At 47.1% G+C, this 25,098-nt stretch overlaps 2 protein-coding genes across 8 annotated transcripts in view; one reads left to right on the top strand and one right to left on the bottom strand.

Moving 5' to 3' along the window:
• veph1 (ventricular zone expressed PH domain-containing 1) overlaps positions 1-25,098 on the top strand; it is a 403,802-nt gene that overhangs the window by 91,554 nt on the left and 287,150 nt on the right. The gene's annotated exons all lie outside the window — the stretch shown is intronic.
• Positions 424-24,022, bottom strand: LOC140389848 (pentraxin-related protein PTX3-like). Its single transcript, XM_072474418.1, has 3 exons — positions 23,673-24,022; positions 20,917-21,447; positions 424-1,857 (listed from the first exon to the last, which is right to left on the bottom strand). The coding sequence occupies exons 1-3, from the start codon at positions 23,782-23,784 to the stop codon at positions 1,241-1,243; spliced, it is 1,260 nt and encodes a 419-aa protein (XP_072330519.1). The 5' UTR covers positions 23,785-24,022; the 3' UTR covers positions 424-1,240.

Raw genomic sequence — 25,098 nt, 5'->3', positions numbered from 1 at the left:
CACAAGTCTTCAGTACAATTGCTGGAATATTGTCAGGGTTCATAGCCTTTGCAGTATCCAGTGCATTCAGCCATCTCCTGGTATCATGTGGAGTGAATCGAATTGGCTGAAGACTGATCCTGGAGATCTCCAGCGGAGGCTGCGATGGAATGCATTTACTGAAAGAATGATGGAAGTCGATTCAGTAATAACTTCAAAAAATAATTGGATAAATTCCTGAAAAGGAAAAGATTGTTGGGTTATGGGGAAAGAGGAGAGTAGCACCAATTGGACAGCTCATTAAAAGAGCTAGCAAAGTCACAGTAGGCTGAATGGCCTCTTTCTCTGCTGTGTTATTAAGTTTCCCACATAAGTCGTCCGATTAAATTGTCCACTAGCCATTGTGATCAATGTCTCTTTTGCCAAAATACATACACACACAGATTTTGATGTATTGTTTAACAGCAGTTTATTATAAAACTAGACTCTTTATGATAGTATAATTAGATGGCTGATATGAAAGGACTTTTACTGCATAATAAAGACTTTGTATGTATTGTAAAGCAATGTAACTTAGATTTCAAAGTTACCATTTTTCACATCTTAAGCATGTGTTGAGCAATGAAAATGTTTCTTTGTCGAACGGAGAGGTTAAGTTCCTTCCTTTAATGCTTCTTGCTAATCAATTATGTGTCATTAAATGAATGTAACCATGCACTTATTTGCATTACAGTTCAATCAAAAGTGTAAAGTAAAAATAGTATTATTTGAGAACACTAACTGTTTGAAACGTAATTTGCACCTGAATTTGTACTAAAGCTGTATTTGTCCTGGTTCCTCAAGTGAATCTTGCCAGACCACCTGAGGAGTCAAGGAGGAAAACAAGAATGTTCTTTAACATAGCAGATATTGGATCTTAAAATCCAGGTGCCCAGGCTTGAGGGATGACAATATGATAACATCACTCCTGTTGTTGCTGGCAAACAAAACTCACAAACCAAAGAGAATTAATATAGAAACAGTCTGGCATGCATATCTTAATACCAGTTTAAACCTCTTATGAGAGATGAGAATTTCAGTACAAGCAGGATATTGTATTAATTTATACTACAAAGTTCACTCTGAAGTTGGATCTGGAGGATTTTGTAATATAAATAGATTTTTTTCCTTATAATTGGGCATCATAGAATTAGAATTAATTAAAAATTTGAGATCCATTCTATGAGCACATTACTTTGGGGAAAAAAAACATCAAATACAATTAATTGTAAATAAATTCAGCTCCTCCATGTGGCAGAATCTCTGTGACACTCCAGGCAACAACATTCCCTCTAATGCTGCAGGAATCCTCCCCACTAGTCAAGTATTGCATTTCATGTTTGGAAATGACTCTGTCCCATATATTGAACCCAGTCAACTTTCCTGAAAAGGCGAGGTTTTTATCAAAGCCACCTCCAGTGCAGCAACCATTGCTTTCTTGACCTAGTTGAAGTAGTCCTCCATTTGGGATATTGTAGCCAACAGCCATTCCTGAAGAAGCAGCAGCAAGTTTCCCGTTCACCCAAAGGGTCGCATTTCCATCCTCAGCACTCCATGTTGCACAGAGGTATGTCCACTGACCAAGGGCGACAATGCCTTCAGCAACCATTTTGCTTCTGTCACTATGCACAGAGAGCACAGCAGAAGACTGATTGAAGTACAGCTGAATTTGATAAGGATTTCGTTTTGTTCCATAGGAGAACACAATAGTTTTTTCCAGCAGGTCTGTGGCTTTTACCCATATGCAAGCTGTAAATGAGCTAAGAGTCATGTCATCAGGGTGAACACTTGCATAAATCTTCTTTGAGCGCATAGGAAAGACCAGTGCCATGTCACAACCTAAGAGACAAGAGAAGAAAATAGTACATACTTTCAATGACATTATGCACTGTTCTACATAGCCTTTTTTTGAACCGAAATTGACTGCATTTTCTTTTTAGGAGAGACCAAATACAAGGTTTATGTCAAATGTTCAGAAATTACATTTAAAAGATCAAAAGGTTGAAACTTTAAAGACTGATTTAATAAAAAATAAGTTGAAACTATATTTGTTTCTTCTGCGAATGAGAATAAGGATATATTGACGTATGAGTGTTAACTTCGAAATTTGGTGCAGGTGGGGATTTGGTGCAGAGGGGCAAGAAGATGTTTTTATTCCCGCCCCATGTTCAAGGCTTTAATTACTTGAGCAGGTAGGTGATTGGTAAATTTGAAAGATTTTATCCCTCTAAAATGCGGGCAGTAGTCTAAACCGATACTTGCAAGTATTGCATTAAATTTATACCTTAACTAAAAAACTGCTTGGTATAACTGCGGGCAAAATTTGGATGATATTTCTGATAAACTTGAGATCTAATTAAATGAAACACAATAATGATGACAGGTCAGGTGATGTAGTGCAGCTGTAGCCTGTGGTTGCTGATTGGCACCTGGGTGATCCAGGACAACCACATCTACAGCTCACGAACTTGGGCATCAGGTTGATCAGCTGGACTCTAGGCTTTGGACACTGTGGTGCATCAGGGAGGGGGAAAGTTATCTGTGCAGCCAGCCACAACCCTTACACTAATTACTTCAGAATGAGTCCATGATCAGGGATAGTAAGGCGTGACTATGAATGAGGCAGGTACCAATGATCTGTGTCGAACTAAGAGTGAGTTTCTGCTGAGAAAGTGTAAGGAGCCAGGGGTTAAATTAAAAAAGCAGAACCACTGAGGTAATAATCTCTAGATCACTAGCTGAGCCGTGAACAAATTGGTATAGGTAAGTAAGATTAGAGAGTTAATTGCATGGTTCTAAGATTTGTGTAGGAGAAAACCGTTTCCATTCAAGGGTTATTGCCAGTACTGGGAAAAGGGGGAGCTCCAGCATTGGGATGTTTTTCACCTGAACCATGCTGGGACTGGCAGTTGTGTAAGTAGGGTTGTTGAGACGTCCGTAAGCTGAATTGTGTGGGGTTCACATAGGGAGATTTAGAATGTTAAAGAGAAAGTCAAGACAATAGTGCAGGGTAGCGATGACCAGATTGTGGCAGGAGGGGTCATAGTATACAATCATAAGCGTGCACCAGTAAATAAGGTCAGAGTAGGGAAAATGGTAAAAAGAGAGAATTATAGGCTCTTTGTGTGAATCCTCATGGCATTCATAACCAGGTGGGTGAATTGATAACACAAATTGAAAGAAATGAATACGCTATGATAGCTATTACAGAGACATGGGCCGGGATTCTCCCCTACCCGGCGGGGCGGGGGGGGGGGGTGCCAGCTGACCGGCGCGGCGCAATTCCTGCCCCCGCCGAATTTCCGGTGCCGGAGAATTCGGACGCCGGCGGGGGCAGGTTTCACGCTGCCCCTCGGCGCTTTTCCGACCCGGCGGGATGTCGAAGAATCCTGCCCCTGGTTGCAAAACGACCATGGCTGGGACTGGAGTATTTCAGGATGTTTGATATTTCAGAAGGCCAGGAAGAAAAGAAAAGGAATTGGGATGGCACCATTAATAAAAGATGAGATAAGAACAGCAATGAGAAATTATCTTGGTTTGGAAGATCAAAATGTAGAATCAGTTTGGTCGAGATAAGGGGCGGAATTCTCCCAGCCCTGGGCCGGGCCCAGAGAATCCCCGCAACCGGGTTAAGCCACCCCGACGCCGGCACGCTATTATCCGCGGTGCGGAGAATCGGCGCCATTGGCGATGGCGTGTTTGGTGCGACACTGGTCGCGGGCCGCTGTACGCAGCCCGGCTACTGATTCTCGGCCCGGGATGGGCCAAGCGGCCGCTCTAAAAAGGCTCCGACCCCGGGGGGAGCCTCCGATGGGGCCTGGCCCGCGATCAGGGCCCACCGATCGGCGGGCTGGCCTCTCACTCCCCGGGCCTATTTTTTTCCGTGCCGGCCCCTGAACTCCCGCGCCATGTTGCGTCAGGGCAGGTGCGTTGAGGGAGGCCACTGCATATGCGCGGGATGGCCATTGCGCATGCGCGGATCCCACGGTGCACAGTTCGTGCCGCGATGGGAGACTGGAGAGGTGTGAACCGCTCCAGCGCCATTGTGGCCCCCTGTAAGGGCCAGAATCGGTACTCCCAATGGCCCATTCACGCCGTCTTGAAACGCGACGGTGTTTCCGGCGGCGTGGACACTGCCGCCGAATGGGAGAATCCCGCCCAAGAAATAGCAACGGAAATAAGTCACTTCGGGTGGTTTATAGGGTTGATGTAGCTGCTCTATAGGACAAAGTATAAATTAAGAAATAATTGGGACTTGTGAGTTACAGCAATAGATGTGGGAGATTGTAATCTTCATTTGATTTTCTAAATCAAATTGGCAAAGGGAGTGTGGGGAATGAGTTCATAATATTCAGGCTACCAGGGAACAGGCTATTTTAGATCTGGTAATGAGACAGCATTACTTAATGATCTTCTAGTAATGTACCCACCAAGTAAGAGTAACAATAATATGATGGAATTACACACTCTGTTAAATGGTGAGAAATTTGGGTCTGAAACTAGTGTCTTAAACTTAATTGAAAGGTATGAGGACAGATGTCTAAAGTGGATTGGAAAATCGGTTAAAAGGTAAGACGGTAGAGAAGCAGTGGCAAGCATTTTGGAGTCAGTTCATAATACTCAACTATGATATATTTCACTGACATATAAAGACTCCATGAGAAGGATGCACTATTTGTGACTGACTAAGGAAGGTAAAGATGGTAGCAAATTGAAAAGAAATGTTGGAAAAATTAATGGTAGGTCAGAAAATTGGGAAAAATTTAGAAACCATCAAAAGGTGACTAATAAAACGAGGAGGGAGAAATAGAAGTATGAAAGAAAACTCGCAAGAAATATAAAATCAGACAGTAAAAGCTTCGAAATGAGGCTTCTATAAAAGGGAAATAAGTGATGGTCCCTTAGATGGTGAGACTGGGAAATTCATAGCAGGAATCAAAGAAATGACAAATTTTCAATAAGTATTTTGTATCTGTCTTCACAAGCTAAGACGCAGAAAACATTCCAAGAATATTAGGAAATCAAGGGGCAATGGGCAGGGAGGTATTTTAAAATAATTACCAGAGAAAATGTACTTGGAAACTATTGAGTCTAAAGGCTGACAGGTTCCCTGGACCAGATGTCCTGCATCCTAGAATCTTAAAGGAAGTGGCTGCAAACATTGGTTGGAACCTTCCAAAATTCCTTCGATCCTGGAAAGGTTTCAGTGGATTAGAAACCGTAATTACACTATTCAAGAAATGAGTGAGAGAAAGCAGGAATCTATAGGCCAGTTAGTCCAATTTCTGTCATTGAAAAATGCTAGAATCTATTATTATTTTTAAAAAAATTATCTTCATAAGAAGATGTGAAGCACATAGGCACAATAATAAAAACAAGAATATCAACAACAATATCAGACAATACATACATAAAAATCACACTATGGGCGCGATTCTCCCAAAAAATGACTGTCATTTTGGGCAGGTTTCGTGGGTTGATTTCCGCCAGGTGTTTTTGTGCAATCTAGCCTGGTATTCACTCACACCTAGGGTGGAATTTACCAGCTGTTCACGTTGGCAAAATATTCCAGTTGCATGCCGGCACATAGGTTTCCCGGTGATGAGGGGTGCAGTCAACGGGAAATTGCGTTGACAATGGCGGGACCGTTGGGTTCCGCTGGTAGGTTGCCACCGTTGCCGAAAAACAAGTGGCAGTTTGGTGGGTAAATCCTGCCTTTAATTTTTTTTCTTGGAGCTTGGGGAGTTTCTCACCGATAAATTGCACACTTAAAAAATTTTTCTGCAGTGGGGAACAAAAGACGCTGACAAGACTGGCTCCTCTGAGATCAGAGTGCCATTTTTAAAGGGTGCCCAGATCTCCAAGTGAGGTTGAGGATCTCCCACATTCGAGGACATCGCGAACCCCCGCAGACATGGACAGCACCCTCGACCCCGCGGGGCAACCTCTTCTCTTTCTCCGCCCCCCCCCCCGGCATCACTGAAAGTCCATGTGACCCCCCTCTTCTGCACCACCCAGGCATGAGAGTGACCTGGTCCCACATCCATCCATCTTCATGGGCATCGGGGCATCGCCTTAACCCCCCAAGTAAGCATACCCCACTATGGAGTCATTGAGGGCCCCCACCTTTAGGTTCTCCCTTCCCCCCACCCCCACCCTTCATACCGCCCCCTTTCATGAGCATGGCCTCCCTCAAGCCGTGCACATTAGCACACTGGCAGTGCCAACCTGGCAGCTGGGCACCACTCCTGGCACCTGTGCAGTACCAGATTGGTTGTGCCAGGTTGGCACTGCCCAGTCCTGTTCCTGACCACCCAGGCAGCTCCCTTCTCTCTCCACAGATGCTGTCAAACTTGCTGCGATTGTCCAGTATTTTCTGTTTTTGTTTCAGATTCCAACATCCGCACAAAATCTTGTTGATCCTGCCTGATTGTGTTATGATTTTTCTAAATAACCTGCTATGACTCCTTAATATGGATGACATTAAAATTTATTTGGAAGTTAAGAAAAATAATCCAGGGCTCCCGAATGCACATCTCCAGACTGAAGTCTCTACTATGGTCCAAGGAGTGGCAATTTACCTTCCATGTGGCAAAGTGCTTAGCTTGCCATTTTGGCCACAATAATCCTAATTCACAGTACCACGTCAATGGCCAGGTTTTAGCACATTCAACCATTGAAAAAGATTTGGGTGTGGATGTTACAAGTAATTTGAAGTTTAAGAATCATGTGACTCAGGCAGTACAGTGGGCAGAAAATATTTTATGAGTGCCGAATGCATCCATTTTAAGTTGGGATGTTGGTGTTTATTTTCAGCTCTATAAGCAGCTGGTACCCCCACATCTGGAGTATGAATCCACACTTTCAGAGAGATACATACAGCTTATAGAGAAAGTGCAAAGAAGTGCGACTAGGAAAATGAGGCGGGTTTAAGAATTCTTGGATTACAATCCTTGGAGAAGATTGATTTTTGATTTAGTTGAAGTTTATAAATTGATACATGGCCTCATACCTCTAAGCCTGAAAAGTTATCTGCTCGCAAATACAGTATTTTGCGAGGTCATCAGTATATACTACAGAAATTTGGTTCATGTCCTGATATTTGTAAAAAAGCTATTTAGAATTTTTGACACTTGGCCTGATTTTGTTGTGAATGCTGAAAATGTAGTGACTTTTAGAAGATTTGTTAGAAGCATAGAGCAAAATTTTCCCACCCCGTTGCATCCGGCGCAAATCTCGTTGCGGCGCGTGCATAACGGGAAAGGCCCAAAATTGATTTTGGCTGGGCAACGAGCCTATTGTGATGCACCCCACTCGCAATTCTCGGCATGGTCTTGATCACACTCTGACTGGGCATGATCCAGGTAATCATATAGCTCAGTTAAATATGCACAGCCCTTTTAAGACCGTATTCTCCCAGCTCTCGGTAGTCATCAGCTGCACTGGCGAGGCCTCACTCGGGCACAGATTAGTAATGGTGTCTACAAACAGAGACCAGGGGTGGGATTCTCCGACCCCCGCCGGGTCGGAGAATCGGCGGGGGCTGGCGTGAATCCCGCCCCCGCCGGTTGCCGAATTCTCCGCCACCGGATATTCGGCGAGGGTGGGAATCGCGCCACGCCGGTTGCGAGCCCCCCCCACCCCCGGCGATTCTCTGGCCCGCAATGGGATGAAGTCCTGCTGCTGGAATGCCTGTCCCGCCGGCGAGGATCAAACCACCTCTCTTACCGGCGGGAATAGGCGGCGAGGGCGGGCTCCGGGGTCCTGGGAGGGGGGCGCAGAACGATCAAGCCCCGTGGGGTGCCCCCACGGTGGCCTGGCCCACGACCGGGGCTCACTGATCCGCGGGCGGGCCTGTGCCGTGGGGGCACTCTTCCCTCCGCCTCGGCCACCGTCTTCACCATGGCTGGCGAGTAGGAGTCAGCCCCCCTGCGCATGCGCGGGAATGACGTCAGCAGCCGCTGACGCTCCCGCGCATGTGCGGACTTCCACCGCCGGGCGAAGTCCTTTCGGCCCCAACTGGTGTGGCACCAAAGGCCTTTCCTGCCGGCTGGCACGCGCCAACCACTCCGGCGTGGGGCTAGCCCCTCCAGGTGAGGGCTTGGCCCCTAATGGTGCGGATCTCCGCACCTTTGGGGCGGCCCGACATCGGACTGGTTCACGCCACTCCATCCCGCCGGGTAGGCGAGAATCCCGCCCCAGGTGTGATGGCTACCCACTGAGATGGACCATAGAATTCTACCCGGTGTATTTGGATTTCCATAGTGCTTTCGATGAGTCGTAATATAAAAGGTGTACAAGAAAAGTGCTCATGATGTTGGGGATGATATATTAGCATGGATAGAGGATTTTTTTTATCCAACAGGAGACATCGTTTTCCACTTGGTAAACTGTAATTAGTTGGGTGCCACAGGTTTCAGTGTTGGGTCTCAACTATTTATGATCTAATGGCTTGACTATAAAAGCAAATTACTGTGGATGCAGGAATCTGAAACTAAAGAGAAAATGCTGGAAAATCTCAGTAGGTCTGGCAGCATCTGCAGCGAGAGAAACGAGCTAACGTTTCAAGTCCAATGACTCTTTGTCAAAGCTAACTATATTGTGGATACGTTTGCGGATGAAACAAAGACATGTAGGAAAGCATGTTGTAAGGAGGATACAATAGAGTCTAGAAAGGGACATGGATAGGTTAAATGAGTGGGAAAAGAAATCACAGATGGGGTATAATGTGGGACAATGTGAAGTTGTGCAATTTGGCAGGAAGAATAAAGAAACATAATATTATTTAAATAATGTGGAGATGCTGGCATTGGACTGGGGTGGGCACAGTAAAAAGTCTTACAACACCAGGTTAAAGTCCAACAGGTTTATTTCTAGCTTTCGGAGCACTGCTCCTTCACCAGGTGAGGGCATTCATTTTTTAACAGGAGGGAGACAGCAGAATGCTGCAGTACAGATGGATCTGGGTATCCTGTACATGAACAATGACAGCTAGCAAGCAGGCACAGCAAGTAATTAGGAAGGTAAATGGAATGTTGGCCTTTATTGCAATGAGGATGGAGTATAGAAGAAGAAAATTCTTGCTACAGCTCTCCAGGGCATTGGTGAGACCACACCTGGAGTAGTGTGCACAGTTTAAGTCTCCTTATTTTTGGAGGGATATAATAGCATTGGAAGCAATTCAGAGAAGGTTCACAAGGTTGGTTCCTGGGATAAAGGGGTTGTGGTATGAGGAGAGGTTGAGCAGCTAGGGCCGATACTCATTGGAATTTACCAGAATAAAGAGTAATCCTATTGAATCATTTAAGATTTGAGGGGGCTTGAATGGTGGGAGAATGTTTCCTCTCATGGGGAAATCTAGAACTAGGGGACAGATTTTAAAAATAAGGGGCCCTTAAAACCGAGATGAGGAAGAATTTCTTCTCTGTGAGAGTTTGGAATTCTCTTTCACAGTGAGGAGTCATGGAACATATTCAGGGCGGAGTGAGACAAATGTTTGATCGACAAGTGAGTTCAGTCTTATTGGAGGCAAGCAGGAAAGTGAGGTTAAGGCCACATTCAGATAAGCCATGATCTTATAGAATTGTGGAGCAGGCTCATTGGGATGAATGGCAGACTCCTGCTCCCACTTCTTATGATCTTATCTCGGGAGGAGGACGACAAACTGTAAGGCTGTCGATAAAATCTTAGCGATCAATGAAATGGAGGCTATGGATCATTATTTTGCTTTCTTGCCTGAGGTGTGCGCTAATAAGAACAAACTATTTGGTCCGCCAAATGGACTCATTCAAGGCCTGAGTGAATATAGGAACCGAATCCCTGGCCCGACGGAGCAGCAAATCTGGGATAGCTCCCATGCTTGGGAAGTGAGTCCATAGGTCATCATGGTCATAGGAGGGTGAAGGAAGCTGGGAGCAGTAGGGGAGGCCATGATTTTCTTGTGGGTCCTGGAGGAACATGCCTGCTTCTCCCAATCCGCAACATGAAAAAATGCTTAATTGTCTGAGTCATGACAAGCCTTTGATCCCATTTGCTGCCATCCTCTTATGCTGCTGGGTCAATCATGGGCACTTGCTGTAATTTTTAGTTAATTAGGTAATTTTAAACAAGGAATTATTTTTTTTAAAAAATAAATCTTTTTATTGCCATTTCCCATATTTATAAGCAGTTGTATATATATATATATATATATACATCACATTTTTCTCGCCCGTGCTAATTTCCTTTATTATACAGAGAGGTTTAGTTTGTCCTTTGTTTACCTGACCCTATGTGCATTTCATTGCCCTCTGAATCGGTCTATGGTTCTCCCCCCCCCCCCCCCCTCCCCCCGCCCCCTTGGCTTCGGCTGTGCTTTTCTTTTATCGTCTGGACAGAGTGGAGAGGTAATAACAAAGAAAGAAGGGGGGAGTAGCCCCCACCCCTCATCTCTCTCTCATGGTTTCCCCACCTTCCTTCCACCTCTTTCTCCCCCCCCCCTCTCCCCCCTCCGGGTTGCGCAGTCTTTTGGACCTCATCTATCTAGGTGTTCTTTTTAAAAATTATTATTAGGTTACTCCTCGTTGCTGGCCTGGAACAGGCCGTCAAACGACCCCTCGGGTGGTACTTAATCTTCTCCAGGTGGAGAAATTCCGAGAGGTCAGCGAGCCAGTCTGCAGCTTTTGGTGGTGCTGCCGATTGCCAGCCGAGCAGGATTCTCCAGCGTGCGATTAGGGAAGCGAAAGCGAGGGCGTTGGCCCCCTTCCCCATGTGTAACTCTGGCTGCTCTGATACCCCGAAGATTGCCACTATTGGGCATGGCTTCACCCTCACCCCCACAACCCTGGACATTGCCTCGGAGAAGGCTGTCCAGAACCAGCAAGCTTGGGGCAAGCCCAAAACATGTGGGTGTGGTTGGCCGGGCCCCTCTGGCACCGTTCACATTTGCCCTCCACCTCCGGGAAGAACCTGCTCATTCGGGTTCTGGTCAGGTGCGCTCTGTGCACCACTTTGAGCTGCATTAGGCTTAGCCTTGCGCAGGAGGAGGTGGAGTTCACGCTGCTCAGTGCTTCGCTCCAGAGTCCTCATCCGACCTCTGTCCCCAGTTCGTCCTCCCATTTTTGTCTGGTCTCGTCCAGTGGAGTCCGGGCTCTGTCCAGTAGCTGTCCGTATATTTTCCCACATAGGCACAAGCAGTGAGAAGTGGCTATCAGGTCCTCTAGTAGTGCGCTTTCTGGGCCCCGGGGTACCCTACCGTCTCTTTGCGGAGGAAGTGTTTTATTTGGAGGTGTCTCATTTCCTTTCCTTTTGCTCACCTCCAGTTCCTCGTCAGTTCATCTAGTGCCCTACGTAGAAGTCCCCGACCGTCAATGTGCCCCCGTCCCGCCTCCATCTTTTGAAGGTGGTATCCAGTATGACTGGGGGAATCTGTGATTGCCGCATATGGGGCCATCGGGCCATTTTGGCTATCTCAAAGTGTTGTCTCAGCTGAGTCCACGTTCTCAGCATAGCCGCTACCACTAGGCTCATTGTGTATCTTATAGAGGAGCATGGGAGTGCTGCTGTAGCCAGGGCCCGGAAGGTCGTTCCTTTACAGGATGCCTCCTCCATTTGTACCCAATCTGTGTCGGGTTCTGGTACCCATCCCCTCACTCTTTCTGCCATTGCTGCCCAGTGGTAGTATTGTGGATTTGGTAAGGCCAAGCCCCCTTTAACTCCCCCCCTCCCCCCCCCCCCCCCCCCCCCCACACACACACACACAAAAACACCATGATTAGACTGTCTGCGTTTTGGAAAAAGGCCTTGGGGATGAAGATCGGAATGGATCTAAACAGGAAGAGGAACCTTTGCAGTACGTTCATCTTGATTGTCTGCACTCTCCCCGCCAGGGAGAGTGGGAGTGAGCCCCACCTTTGAAGGTCTTTTCTTACTTCCTCCACCAGGCTGGTCAGGTTCCACTTGTGTATCTGTGTCTAGTCTCTGGCTATCTGGATCCCCAGGTAGCGGAATCTGTTCTGGGTTGTTTTGAACGGGAGCCCCTCCAGCCCTCTCCCTCCCCCGTTTGGGTTCACTGGGAATGCCTCGCTTTTGCCCAGGTTAAGTATGTAGCCCGAGAAGGTTCCAAACTCTTTCAGGATTTGCAGTATTGCCTTCAGTCCCTCCTGTGGCTTCAAGACATAGAGGAGCAGGTCATCTGCATAGAGTGAGACTCTGTGCTCTCTGTCTCCTCTCCGGATTCCCTTCAAGCTTTTCGCATCCCGCAGGGCTATCGCCAGGGGTTCGATCGCTAGCGCGAACAAGAGTGGGGCAGGGAGCAGCCCTGTCCTGTTCCTCTCTGCAGCTGGGAGTATTTAGAGCTGGTGATGTTAGTTTGGACGCTCGCTTTGGGAGCGTTGTACAGGAGCCAAACCCAGGCGGTGAATCTCGCTCCTAGCCCAAACCATTCCAGCATCTCGAGGAAGTATTTCCATTCGACTCTGTCGAAGGCCTTTTCTGCGTCCAGGGAGACGATCACCTCTGGTGTTCTCTCCCCAGAAGGGGTCATTATTACGTTCAGCAGCTGCCTGATGTTCGCTGTGAGCTGCCTACCCTTGACAAAGCCGGTTTGGTCCTCTGCGACCACCTCTGGTACACAGCCCTCCAGCCTTTTGGCCAGGACCATTGCACGTGTTTTCGCATCCACGTTCAGCAGTGAAATGGGTCTGTATGATCCACATTCCGTCAGGTCTTTATCTTTTTTGGGTATCAGTGAAATTGTGGCCTGCGCTCGCGTGGGGTGCAGGGTGTCCCTTGCCAGTGAGTCCGCGAACATGTCCCTTAAGTATGGGGCCAGGACTGGTGCGCATTTTTTGTAGAAGTCCACCGGGAACCCGTCGGGACCCGGTGCCTTATCCGCTTGCATGAAGCTGATGCTCTCCATGATTTCTCCCAGGTCTATTGGTGCTTCCAGCTCTCCCCGTCTTTCTTCCCCCACAACTGGTAGTTCCAGTCCGTCTAGGAACAGTTTCAGCCCCACGTCCCCGTTGGGGGGCTCGGAGACGTACAGTCCCCGGTAGAAGGTCTCAAATGCCCGATTGACCTCCTTTGGTTCTGTTACCAGTCTGCGTCTGCTATCCTTTACCTGCGCTATTTCCCTTGTGGCTGCCTGCTTTCTCAGCTGGTGAACCAATAGGCGGCCAGCCTTGTCTCCGTGTTCATAGAAGGTCCCCCGTGTCTGGCGGAGTTGGTACACTGCTTTCCTAATGGATAGCAGGTTAAAATCCATTTGCAGCTTTTTTCTCTCCGCCAGCAGCTCTACAGTCGGAGCCTTGGAGTATTTTCTGTCGACTTCCAGGATGGAGTCCACCAGTTGTTGCCTGGCCACCCTCTCTTCCCTATCTCTGCTTGCCTTGCAGGCTATGATCTCTCCTCTAATCACGGCCTTCTGTGCCTCCCAGAACGTGGAGGGTGAGACATCCCGGTTTTGGTTGTTATTAACGTTATCGCCTATGGCCCGCGATGTTTTCTGACAGAAGGCCTTGTCGGCCAGGAGGTCCATGTCCAGCCTCCATGTGGGGCGCTGGGCATGGCCTGTCTCCAACCTCACATCCATATAGCGTGAAGCGTGGTCGGAGATAACGATCCCGGAGTACTCCGCTCCCGTGATCCCTGGAAGCACCGATTTCCCCACTGCAAAGAAGTCGATACGGGTGTATACCTTGTGTACTTGTGAGAAGTACGAAAATTCCTTCTCTCCCGGGTGCAGGAACCTCCACCGCCCCTGGTGTTCTCTCCGCCCCCATCTGCTCCATAAATGCTCCTAGTTCCCTAACCATGCCAAACCCCTGCTCTGGGGTTTGATCGGTTGGTCAGTGGGTACACAGTTGAAGTCGCCCCCCATGATCAGTCGGTGTGTGTCAAGGTCGGGGATTTCTGCCATGGTCTTCTTTATGAATTCTGTGTCGTCCCAGTTGGGAGCGCACACATTTACCAGTACGACCGGTGCCCCTTCCAGGACACCGCTGACCATGACGTACCGTCCCCCTGGGTCCGTAACTGTCTTGGTTTCCGTAAACCTCGTCCTCATGCTAATTAATATTGCTACCCCCCTAGCCCTCGTCCCGTAGCATGAGTGGTATGGCTGTCCAACCCAGCCTTTCTTACCAGTAGTCGGTCCTCCCTCAGGTGCGTATCTTGTAGGTAGTTTATGTCTGCTTTTAGGCTTCTTCGGTGGGCGAAGACTCTGGATCTTTTCACCGGGCTGTTGAGTCCCCTTGCATTCCAGGTAACAATCCTGGTGGGGGGTTTTCGACCCCCTGGTCCTGCGGGGTCACCCATACTTACTTAGTGGATGTGTCCCTGCACTCCGGGGTTTCCCTATGTTAGGGGGCCGTCCCAAATGGCCACAATCGCCGCTCTCGCCATGAGGTCAGGCCCCAGGGCTCCGGGGTTTCCTTTTGTCCAGGTGCACCCAACATGGCAGCCAGCTGTGTGTACACCACGTGGCTGCACCCCTGCACTCCAGGGTCTCCCTCCACCCTGCAGCCCTCCCAAGTGTCTGTGCGCCATCTTGGTTCCTCGCCCTGCTCCATGCCCGCTGAGGCCTGTGTTCGTGCTGCTTATCTACCTCACCCTTCTCTTTGCTTTTCTTCTGTTCTGCGCTCTCCCCCCGCCCTCTCCTCTCCCCCCACCTATAGTCCCTGTCCCTCTGTCCCCCCCCCCCCGTATTCTTCCCCCCTTTCTGCTCTGTCCCCCCCCCTTTGTACCAGGCGCTCCCTCTCCCCTGAGAAGCGCACCGCGGCCCTCCTTTCTTCCTGCCCTCCCGTGTTAGCCCTTCTCGCTAGCACGGTGGCCCCCCTCCCAGCACTTGCCCTCCTCTGGTCCTGTTTTACCTTCCTGTTGCTAGCCTTTGTCTCGCCCTCCTGCCCACCTTTCTCACCCTCGTTCACCTTGCTTCACTCCCCCCCCCCATTGCATTGAGAGATGGAACGAGCCCGGGCACGAGTCAGCAGAGTCCTGCGCAGTACATCAAACACGTGTGTACAGTTCGTGATCTTATTGTCTCTGTTTGCGGTCTGCCCGCTGCTCTTTGTTCCGATTCTTCCTTTCTTTTCCATCCCCGTCATTTTCATGATGGCCGTTGTGGCTGTCCCTCCCCCAGTTTGTTCGCTCTAACGAACTCCGCTGCCGCTGGGGTGTTAAAAAACAGCTCCTTCCCCTCGAATGTTACCCAGAGTTTGGCCGGGAATAACATCCCAAATTTCACATTACCTTTGTAGAGTGCTGATTTGGCCCTGTTGAATTCAGCCCTTCTTTTGGCCAGGTCCGCCCCAGTGTCCTAAGCCTGTGCATAGTTCCACATATAGTTGGTTATGTGACCTCCAACTTGCTGGTGGCAATAGAGATCCATCACGTGACTCAACACACTCAGCAGTTGGTAGTAAGATGTACAAGAAGATAGTCATACTAAGAATAGTTCCAGGAGAATTCATTGAATTCATTTAGTAGCCCTCATCTGTACTGTAATTCCTTTGTTATCTTTTCCACGTGTTTATTAATAAATCCTCTTTGCAGTTAAACAGCTATATGATCTGTGTACACCATTACAACAGTTACATCATAGAACACAACATAGTACCAGGAGTGCAGAACACTTAAAAATAACTACGGAGAAGACAGGCGAAATAGGTTGAAGAACGAAAAGAGAAGACTCTTCCGGTGACCTGGTGAACTACGGCCATCTGCTACTCAATGCAACAAACGACTGGAAGGTTTGATGGCACCCCACCAGCTTCAAGTCTCGGGTAATGTAGATGGAAATTGTTGTATTTTCAAGCAACAGTTTAGACTCTTATGTTACAGCCCTTGGCCTGCAGGTACAGCCTGATGAAAAGCGTATTGCGTTGCTGCTCATGGTAGCGGGTCCTCAAGCAATATAAATATACAATGCCTTTGAGAGTGAAGAGGAAAGCAAGAGCTTCGATGCAGTAATAAAGTATTTTGATTGGCATTGCTCTCCGAAGAAAAATGAATGTGTGAACGTCATCTATTTCGTATGCGAACCTAAAAAGAAGAGCTTCAATCAGAAAACCCTATCAAGAGTTGTCATGCAAGTGAGCTAGCTACACAGCAGATTAGTACGCTTAGCCTGAAACAATTTGGCGTCAGCGATATCAGCACTATGACACCGTTAAATAAAAAATGTGGGCCGGGATTCTCCGAGCCTCCGTGTCGAAATCGCGCTCGGCCCGGGAACGAAGAATGGGGTCTCAGATCCGCGGCGCCCGGATGCGATTCTCCGCCGACGGGAGAATTGCCGCCAGCTGCACGGGCGCACAATCAATGCAGCGCCGGTCGGGGCCATTGAAAGAGGCCCCCGCGGCGATTCTCCACGATCAACCGGCCGAGTTCCCGCCAGGTTCCGCCGGTGTGGTTCCAACCGGGTTCCACCCGTTGGGAGCTCAGGCTCGCAGCCGTGCTGGCCATCCTGGTGGAGGTGCAGGGGCAGGGGGGATCAGACTCCATAGGGGGCCTCCACAATGGACAGGACCGCAATCGGGGGCTACCGATCAGCGGGCGCGATCCTGGGGGGGGGGCCTACCTTCTTTCGCGCTGGCCCACTGCGTGGCTCCGCCATGTTTCGTGGAGGCCGGTGCGAAAACGCCCACCGCGCCCACACATGGCCGGAAGTGCAGGGTCCCGTATCGGCAGCAGGAGCTGCGGGGCTCACGCCGGGGCCCTGCTATCCCTCTTAAAACCGGAGAATCACTCCGGACCTTTTGAAAAAAGTCTGGAGTGATTCATGCCCGTTTTCCGGCAGGCGTGGGGACATAGCCCCATTTTCGGAGAATCCCGGCCGTAGTCTCCGTGCTGGCGGACATTTTAGGCAGCCGACCGGGTCCACCATTTTGTGCCAGCGATGCAGCAATCTCATGGGCCACGGCAATGTCCAGCATTTGCGAAAGTATATTCCAAGTGCGGCTGTACAAATCATTTTGTGAAGCAATGTTGTTCTCGTCCCAAACAGGGTCAGTCAAAGCAGTTGATGAGATGTCCCTTGAAGAATTGTTTTTCATTTATCTGATCTCGACTAAGGACACGATGAGTCTGAATATGAAGAGTTTAGAAGTTTTACTGACCAGTTGTAACAGTAGTCCTGATGAAGCTGATACCATCAAAGACAAGTGGATAATTCCAGTGATGCTGAATGCCACATTGATAAAATGCAAGCTCGACACTGGAGCGAGGCCCAACCTTCTCAGTTTGTCCGGCTTCTTAAGCTCCGAGATAAACTCACAGACTACAGTGAGAATGAGATTGAGACGCTGGGGGAATGTGAACTCGAAGCATGGGTACACAACAGAAGTCACATCATACCATTTTCCATTGTGGACATGAGACGCAAGTCTATCATAGGAGCAGATGCATGTGAGGCCCTGAACCTAGTTGAGTGGCTGTACATTCCAGACAGCACTGCGACAAAGGGTCATTGTGACTGGCAACAAGGTTTAATGGCGCATATCCGATGAGATGCAAGCAACAGTAAACCGATGAAGAGATGGAGGAGCCATAGGGAACTCCAAAATTCTGGTTAAGTCTTCAAAACTGTGGATGTGCTCAATGACATGATACAGGAGCATGATGAGCCTATCCTAAAGCATTTACAAGAATTAGGGATGAAATTTTCAGGTCCAGGGCAGCCAATGAGTTTCACTCTGGAGTTTATGTCTGACCCAAATGAGGATTTCACAAACGAAGTAGTGATCAAGACATACACAATGAAAGCCCAGCCTGATGAGTCAGATTTTTTCTGTTTTAGGCCACAAATTACAGGGTGCACAGGATGCCAAATCGACAGGAAGGAAGGAAAAAAACGTTACCATGAAGACCATTAAAACGAAGCAGAGGCATAAGGGTCAGAACACTGGCAAAACAGTTACGAAAATTGCACCAAATGACCCTTTCTTCAATCTTTTTAGTCCTAACTCCCAGAGAATGGGAAACTGGATGAAGGTTCCGTGGCTGACTTTGGTTATTGTTTCCATAAACTCATTATTCCAACAGCAATATCACACTTTGCAGGAAAAGCGGCAGACGTTGATGCTGATTACAATGAGGTGGGTGAAGAAGCAGATGATGAGCCAGAAGAAGACCCTGAAAATGTATTTAGCCTATTTGGCATTGGTGACGACAAAAGTTTATTTACTTTATTTGCAGGGAGTGACGAGGTGATCACAAGGGACGACCGGTCTGTGCAAGGTGAACGATAAGTGTGAAAGCTCTAAGATGGCGTGTGCATGGGCAGCACGGCGGCGCAGTGGTTAGCACTCTGCCTCATGGCGCCGAGATCCCAGGTTCGATCCCGGCTCTGGGTCACTGTCCGTGTGGAGTTTGCACATTCTCCCCGTGTTTTTGTGGGTTTCGCCCCCACAACACACAGATGTGCAGATCGGTGGATTGGCCACTAAATTGCACCTTAATTGTAAAAAATGATTTGCATATTCTTAATTTATTATAAAAAAAGATAGCGTATGCAGAGGCTGAAAGCGAGAGAGCAGTTGCAGACAAATCAAATGAGAGCAACTCAACTGTGAACAGACTGGTAACGGAAGAAATAATCCCCATTCTGGAGAAACTGGTTCCCGAGGCATCCAGTGAATCATTTCAGGCCCACAAAATGGTTCCTGCAGCGGACTCCCCAATACTCGAGGCCACTCCACCGAGAGACCTGCAAGAAGAGCAGATGGATACATCTGCGTGCAGTGCTACAACAACAGATGAAACATATATCACCCTATCAGATGAGGATGAGCCACTAATCGGCCCTTCAGCAAAAGACGACCACTCTATCATCATATAAGTGAGGATGAGTCCTCAATTGGGGCTCAAACACAAAATGAAGGAGCAGCACCCAATGTTGGGGAAATTGATCCAACCCAGACGCCAGAATGCACGGCTTTGCAGACTGCTCCTGAATTGGCAGACTTGATTGTTTGTGATCCAAAAACATGCCAACACTGGATGTTTCACAAGGCGATGGGCATGCAACTCAGCATGGATCAACCAACCTGCTCTGCAGCGGTCCAGCTAAGGCTCCGAAAGCAGCTACGCTGGAGGAAGAGCCAGGATCAGCCTGCGCTGTAGACGATCCACAAGCAAATAGTCCCATAGCGCAGTCCAGCAGCATGATGGTTGCCACCAAAACAAAAAAGAAAAAGAAGAGCGGTCATAAGATCCCTCCCATGAAATGGAAGAAGAGCAGGGAAGTGGAGGATACCGTAGGTTGCACCCGCGATACTGAAGAGGAAGGCATTGGCAAAGTGGCCAACAGGCCTGAAAGCATACTACGACTCAGCAAGAAGCATGGCGGTAAAAAGAGACCAGCAAGAAAACTGGGCTTCTGGATGCATCGCGTCAAAAGGCCAAACAAACTGATAATACACAAAATACCTGCCAGAAAACCAGTCTTCCGGAAGTTAAAATGACATCGAGCAGCCAATAAAAGTTCAGAAGACCAATGGGGCGATGTTGTTGTGAATGTCCAATAAGCTGTGCACCAAGGACACATTCATCAGACATATCATCATGTTGTGTGAAGCACAGGTGCATCTGTATATATAACATGTGTAAAATGTTTGGAAGTCAGTTATATTTGAATACAAATGTTAAAAGTTCCAGAGGAAGGGGGATGTGGTGACATGCCTGTGCACAGTTCTGCATATAGTTACTAATGTGACCTCCAACCAGCTGGTGGTGATAGAGATCAATCACGGAACTCAACACACCCGGCGGTTGGTAGTAAGACGTACAAGAAGATAGTCGCACTTAGAGTAGCTCCAGAAGAATTAATTGAATACATTTCGTAGTCATCATCTGTACTGTAGTTCCCTAGTTATCTTTGCCACATGTTTATTAATAAATCATCTTTATAGTTAATCAACTATATGTTCTGTGTGTATCATTACAATGGTTACATCACAGAACACAACAATTTGGGCTTGTTGCTTTTCATACCGTTGCCTACTTTCCTTGAAAATTAATGTGAAGTAGTGGACTGATTTAAAAATTCTGGCAGACAGCAACATGAACTCTCTTTCCATGGCCATAAACACCTACCAGGCAATAGCGTGGCTTGTCCTATGAAGTGATCCGATCCATTAGCCCCCTGCAACCCGTATGACGATGGTGGTGGATATGAAGGTGGGTCTCAGTGAGGCATCAAAGATAAGAGGAGAAGCATCTGGCAACAGCTGCTGTGGTGTTTGGGAGTTTGAAACTGCATTTGGGATCTGGCCAAAATTTCTATCCAGGTTGGATAATGGATGGTGTACAGGTGAGTATTGAACAATGCAGACAATTATCAGGCCAAAAGGCAGGTTTGCCACCAACTGAAGAATTACCTTGCAGAAAATACATTTCATAATTTAATAAATGGTGATTTTTATGTAAATTATGTGAATCTTAAATAATTCAAGCAGAATTTTACTGACATTATGTATTTCATTGAAAATATTCCCATTTCCAAAACCAACTCATTCTATATACCTGTCTAAAATATCTGATACTTCCATTTTCAATTTTCACCTGCACTGAAAACATTGACAAAATGAACCATTTTTAATCTTTTAGCAGTATAGATTTAGTGAAGTTTGTCTTCTACAACTATATATAAAATATTTTTTCTAATTCCCAACCTGCATATAGGACGTTTAAAAAAAAAAAAAAAATATTTGGCCATGCAGTAACATTTCAAAAGCTTGTGTTACTGGATGGATAGGTCCCTCCTATTTTTTTCACATAATACCAGAGATTGGAAGCCAGGAAGACGTCTGCACTCATGCTTCAGTTTCTCAGCTATTAAAATATGTTTATGATTGAATAATGGTTAGGATTAAAGGAAATAGAAAATACAGAACACCAAATAATAGTGAGCAAGAATACCTGATGGTAAGATGTGTTTATCTGACCACTTCTGACATCTTGTCAGCTCAGCTTTAGATTGTTGAAGTTGGGTTGCGAAGGAGTTCAGAGTTGTTTCCAAGTTTTCAGGAACTATTTTCTTAATGTCAAGTGACAGCCTCTGAACCTTCATGTCCACTGCTGTTTGCCAAGCCATCTCAAGTTTTTTGAGCCTGCTGGACAGATCTTGGCTCACCAGAAGAAGCTGCTGAAGTATATTTTTCTGCTCTGATTCAATCTCTACTTTGGTTTCGCTGATTTCTTCCAGGGTGTATGCCAGTTTCTTGTCCATTTGCGTTGTGATGTGCAAATTTGCATTAATAATGGCACTCATGTAGGTCTCTGCAAAGTTGGCTACAAAGTGGCGTATTTCGGAATGTATACTTTGCAATTCTACCTTACACACTTCATCAGTGGTGTATTGCAGGATGTTCTGTTTCATTTGAGAATCCTCCAGCATTACAAATAGCTTATCCCATTTCGTGAGTTCTTTTTGGCATTTACAGGAACTGTCTGGGGAGGATAAATTTAGATTAAGTGAGTATTTAATTAAGTACAGGTTTTGAATCACTAAATATAGAGCTGGATTGGATATGGCAAAATTTGATGATTGATAGCAGAATCGCTTTGTAGCTGACTTAAATGCTAACTAAGCATTAAGGCCGGGATTTTCCCGTGGCGCACGCACTGGTTGCAGGCGGGATTTTTCTGGTCCGCCGAAGTCAGGTCATTTGCGCTGCTCACCGGCCGTGCCGCCGGGAAGCCCGCTGCATGGGTCTCATTCGGTGGGACTGGAAGATCCTGCTGCCAGGAAAGGGCTGGAAAATTCCACCCTAAATAAAATTAAGCTGCTTGTATCTTAATTCATTTTAGAAAGAAAAAAACTTGCGTTTATGTAGCATCGTTCACAACTTCAGGACATTCTAAAACATTTCACAGGCAACAAAATACAGTGCAGTTACTGTTGTATTGTAGATAATGCAACAGCCACTGTGCATACAACAACAATGTGAAAATAACAATAACATAATAACAATTTTTATTGTTACAAGTAGGTTTACATTAACACTGCAATGAAGTTACTGTGAAAAGTTCCTAGTCGCCACATTCCGGCACTTGTTCAGGTACAAAGAGGGAGAATTCAGAATGTCCAAATTACCTAACAGCACGTCATTCGGGACTTATAGAAGGAAACCGGAGCACCCGGAGGAAACCCATGCAGACACAGGGAGACCGTGCAGACTCCGCATAGACAGTGCCCCAAGCCGGAAATTAAACCTGGGACCCTGGCGCTATGAAGCCATCATACTAATCACTATGCTACCGTGCTGCCCACTGTTACCGTGCTGACCAGATAATCTATTTTATTTAGTGGTGTGGTTGTGGAACAAATTTTGCTGCTCTTCAAAATAATGATGTGTTTACGTCCAGCTGGGAAGGCCTTGGATTAAGATCTTGGGAGGGATTCTCCCATACTCGGCGGGGCTGGGGGTCCCGGCGGGACGGAGTGGCGTGAACCACTCCGGCGTCGGGCTGCCCCAAAGGTGCGGAATCCTCTGCACCTTCAGGGGCTAGGCCCGCCCCGGAGTGGTTGGCGCCCCGCCTGCCGGCGGGATAGGGGCCTGGCGTCACGCCAACCGGCGCCGAAGGGCCTCCGCCGGCCAGTGCGAGTCAGCGCATGCGCGGGAGCGCCAGTGTATGCTGGCATCATCCCCGCGCATGCGCACGTGGAGTCACTTCTGCACCGGGAATGGTGGATGACCACGGCCTCCGGTGTGGAAGGAATAGAGTGCCCCCACGGCACAGGCCCGCCCGCGGATCGGTGGGCCCCGACTGCGTGCCAGGCCACCTTGGGGGCACCTCCCGGGGCCAGATCCCCCCGTGAACCCCCATGAGCTCCGGAGCGCGCCCGCGCCACCAGGTCCCGCCAGTAAGGGACCAACCCCAATTTACGCCGGCGGGACCGGCATAGAACGGGCGGGACATCGGCCCATCACGGGCTGGAGAATCCGGACAGCCCCGGGGTCCATTGAGTCGCGCCGGACCCCACCATTCTCCGAGGCGGGCGGCGCAACTCACGCCACGCCGGTTTTTGGGGGGCGGGAGAATTGGGAGGACGGCGGGGGCGGGATTCACGCCGACTTCCGGCAATTCTCCCACCCGGCGGGGTGTCGGAGAATCCCGCCCCTTATCTGAAAGACAGCAACTTCAACAATGCAGCAGTCCCTCAGTACTATTTTTGATTTTGTATAAATCAAGCTACAAAGAAACTTTGTCATGAATTTTAAATCGAATCACTATCCAAGTGAATTTATGTTAGCACTCACCAGACATCACTTGGCTGCATGTTAGGATGAATTAAGTATATTAACATTTTGTCAGTGAAGTTAATGAGCCTTTTTTCCAGTAAGTCTTTTCCTGAGATTAGCAGCAAACTGCCTAACATGTCGGAGTTAATCGAAATAAGAGCACATGCTATGTTACATATGGTATTTTACTGCTAATCAGTAAGATTTTCCTACTTTTGTAGACATTGAAATCAGTCAACCATAAACCATTATCTACAAAATATTATTGTAGAAGCTCAATGTAATATAATTTTAAACAGCTAGTTTCATCAGTAAAGATAGTGATGGAAAAGTACAGAAAGCATTATAAAACATATGGTATAACAGTGTGATCAATATTGAAATGTTCAATGTATCTAATTCTGAAGTTAACTTCTGAAAATACCTCACCTGGTAAAACAGAGATTTGATTTTCCATCCCATGAATATATTGTATCTCTTCCTCTGCCAAAGTATAGGACAAGTTGAGTAGAATCCATAGTATTATTGTGAATGCAGCCATTTCTTCCAAGTTGTATTCTTTTCAGTATGTGGTAGTATGAGGGCACTGTTCTGTTGATTTTAGTTCCTTCAGCATGAGCTGCAAAGAGGACTGAACATAAGTCTCCAAAACCTCTTAATAAATAGTAAGTGAGGAGTGATGCAAGAACCTTGCTGCACGTACTTTATACCAATGACAATGAGCTCGAGCTCTGCTTTCGCAACCAAGAGGTTGAATTACACAACCTTTAAACTTGTGGTTTAAGAGCACATGTGGGTAGGTGCATATAAGAAAGGGTCCAGCACTGGGGTAAGTTTAAGATTGCAAGCCAGATGTAATGATCTACCACCGGGGAATGCATTTTTGTAATATAAAGTGGTAGCAATAAGTGACGAATGTGTATGAAAGCAGAGCAGGGCAAGTCCCAAAGGATTGTGAAAATATGCAAGGGCATTTATTTCTGCATTTGATTAGGTTTTTGTTTTACAGGTTTTTTTTTCATGTGCAAGCAGTTGGGTACAATTCCTAAAGCAACTTTGGAAAGTTTAATGAAAGAAAAATACTGAAATATGCCTTTAGAATTTTATTTTAGATCTGTTTTGTTTGATAGTTACCAAGATAACTATGTAAAAAGCAGCAAAAGCTTTTTTATATTAGTCACCGATTTTGAACTTGTGATTTCTGAATGGTGCATGAATTGATAGCACCATATAATTTGCAGCTATGATTCCGCACAAGGCCTGATCCTTGATGCGCCATCAGAACAAAGCGTCAAGGGATGGTCAGAGAATTCCCCACAGGCTTAACAAGTGTCCTACAGTGCTTTTGATTTTGTCCAGAGAGCAGATTTTGTGCTTCATTTTTCTGCTGAAGGCGTGGACCAAAGCAAGGAAAGAATTTTTTAAGTTCCCAAAAAGGTTATCCACACTGATCTTTCCGTGATTGTAAACCAATTTGAACTGTGGTACAACATCTGCATTTATTTAAATCCCCTCATTTAAAAGCAGTGTCTCTGTTTTACAAGGGTGGGGGAGGAGAATGTTGTATACTGAGTTTGAAATAAGGAACAGGGGAAGCGGGCTGGAGTTTGGGGGCACGTTCAGGAATTACAATTTGAGCATTTGGTAATATTGCTAATAATGTCATTCTCTGAAGTCAAAATTGCCTACTTTGAACCAACAACAATAAGAATAACCTTGATCAGAATAATACGTTCCAAGATCCTTCACATCAGTGTTATAAAGCAAAATGTGACACCAAGTCACTATAGGCTATTAAGGTAATTGACCAAAAGCTTGTCATAACAGTAGCTTAAGGAGTGTCCTAAATAAGGAA

The sequence above is a fragment of the Scyliorhinus torazame genome, chromosome 14 (genome assembly GCF_047496885.1).
Source record: "Scyliorhinus torazame isolate Kashiwa2021f chromosome 14, sScyTor2.1, whole genome shotgun sequence".
Lineage (NCBI taxonomy): Eukaryota > Metazoa > Chordata > Chondrichthyes > Carcharhiniformes > Scyliorhinidae > Scyliorhinus > Scyliorhinus torazame.
Note: the sequence above shows the minus strand (reverse complement) of the source record. Positions and strands in the feature narration are given on the sequence as shown.

Excerpts from the sequence above, each read along its gene's own strand:
- LOC140389848 (XM_072474418.1), bottom strand. The coding sequence starts at position 23,784 with ATGGCTGCATTCACAATAATACTATGGATTCTACTCAACTTGTCCTAT. Across the intron at positions 21,448-23,672 it reads TCAAATCTCTGTTTTACCAG|ACAGTTCCTGTAAATGCCAA; the intron begins GTGAGGTATTTT and ends TATCCTCCCCAG. Across the intron at positions 1,858-20,916 it reads TAAACACATCTTACCATCAG|GTTGTGACATGGCACTGGTC; the intron begins GTATTCTTGCTC and ends CTTGTCTCTTAG.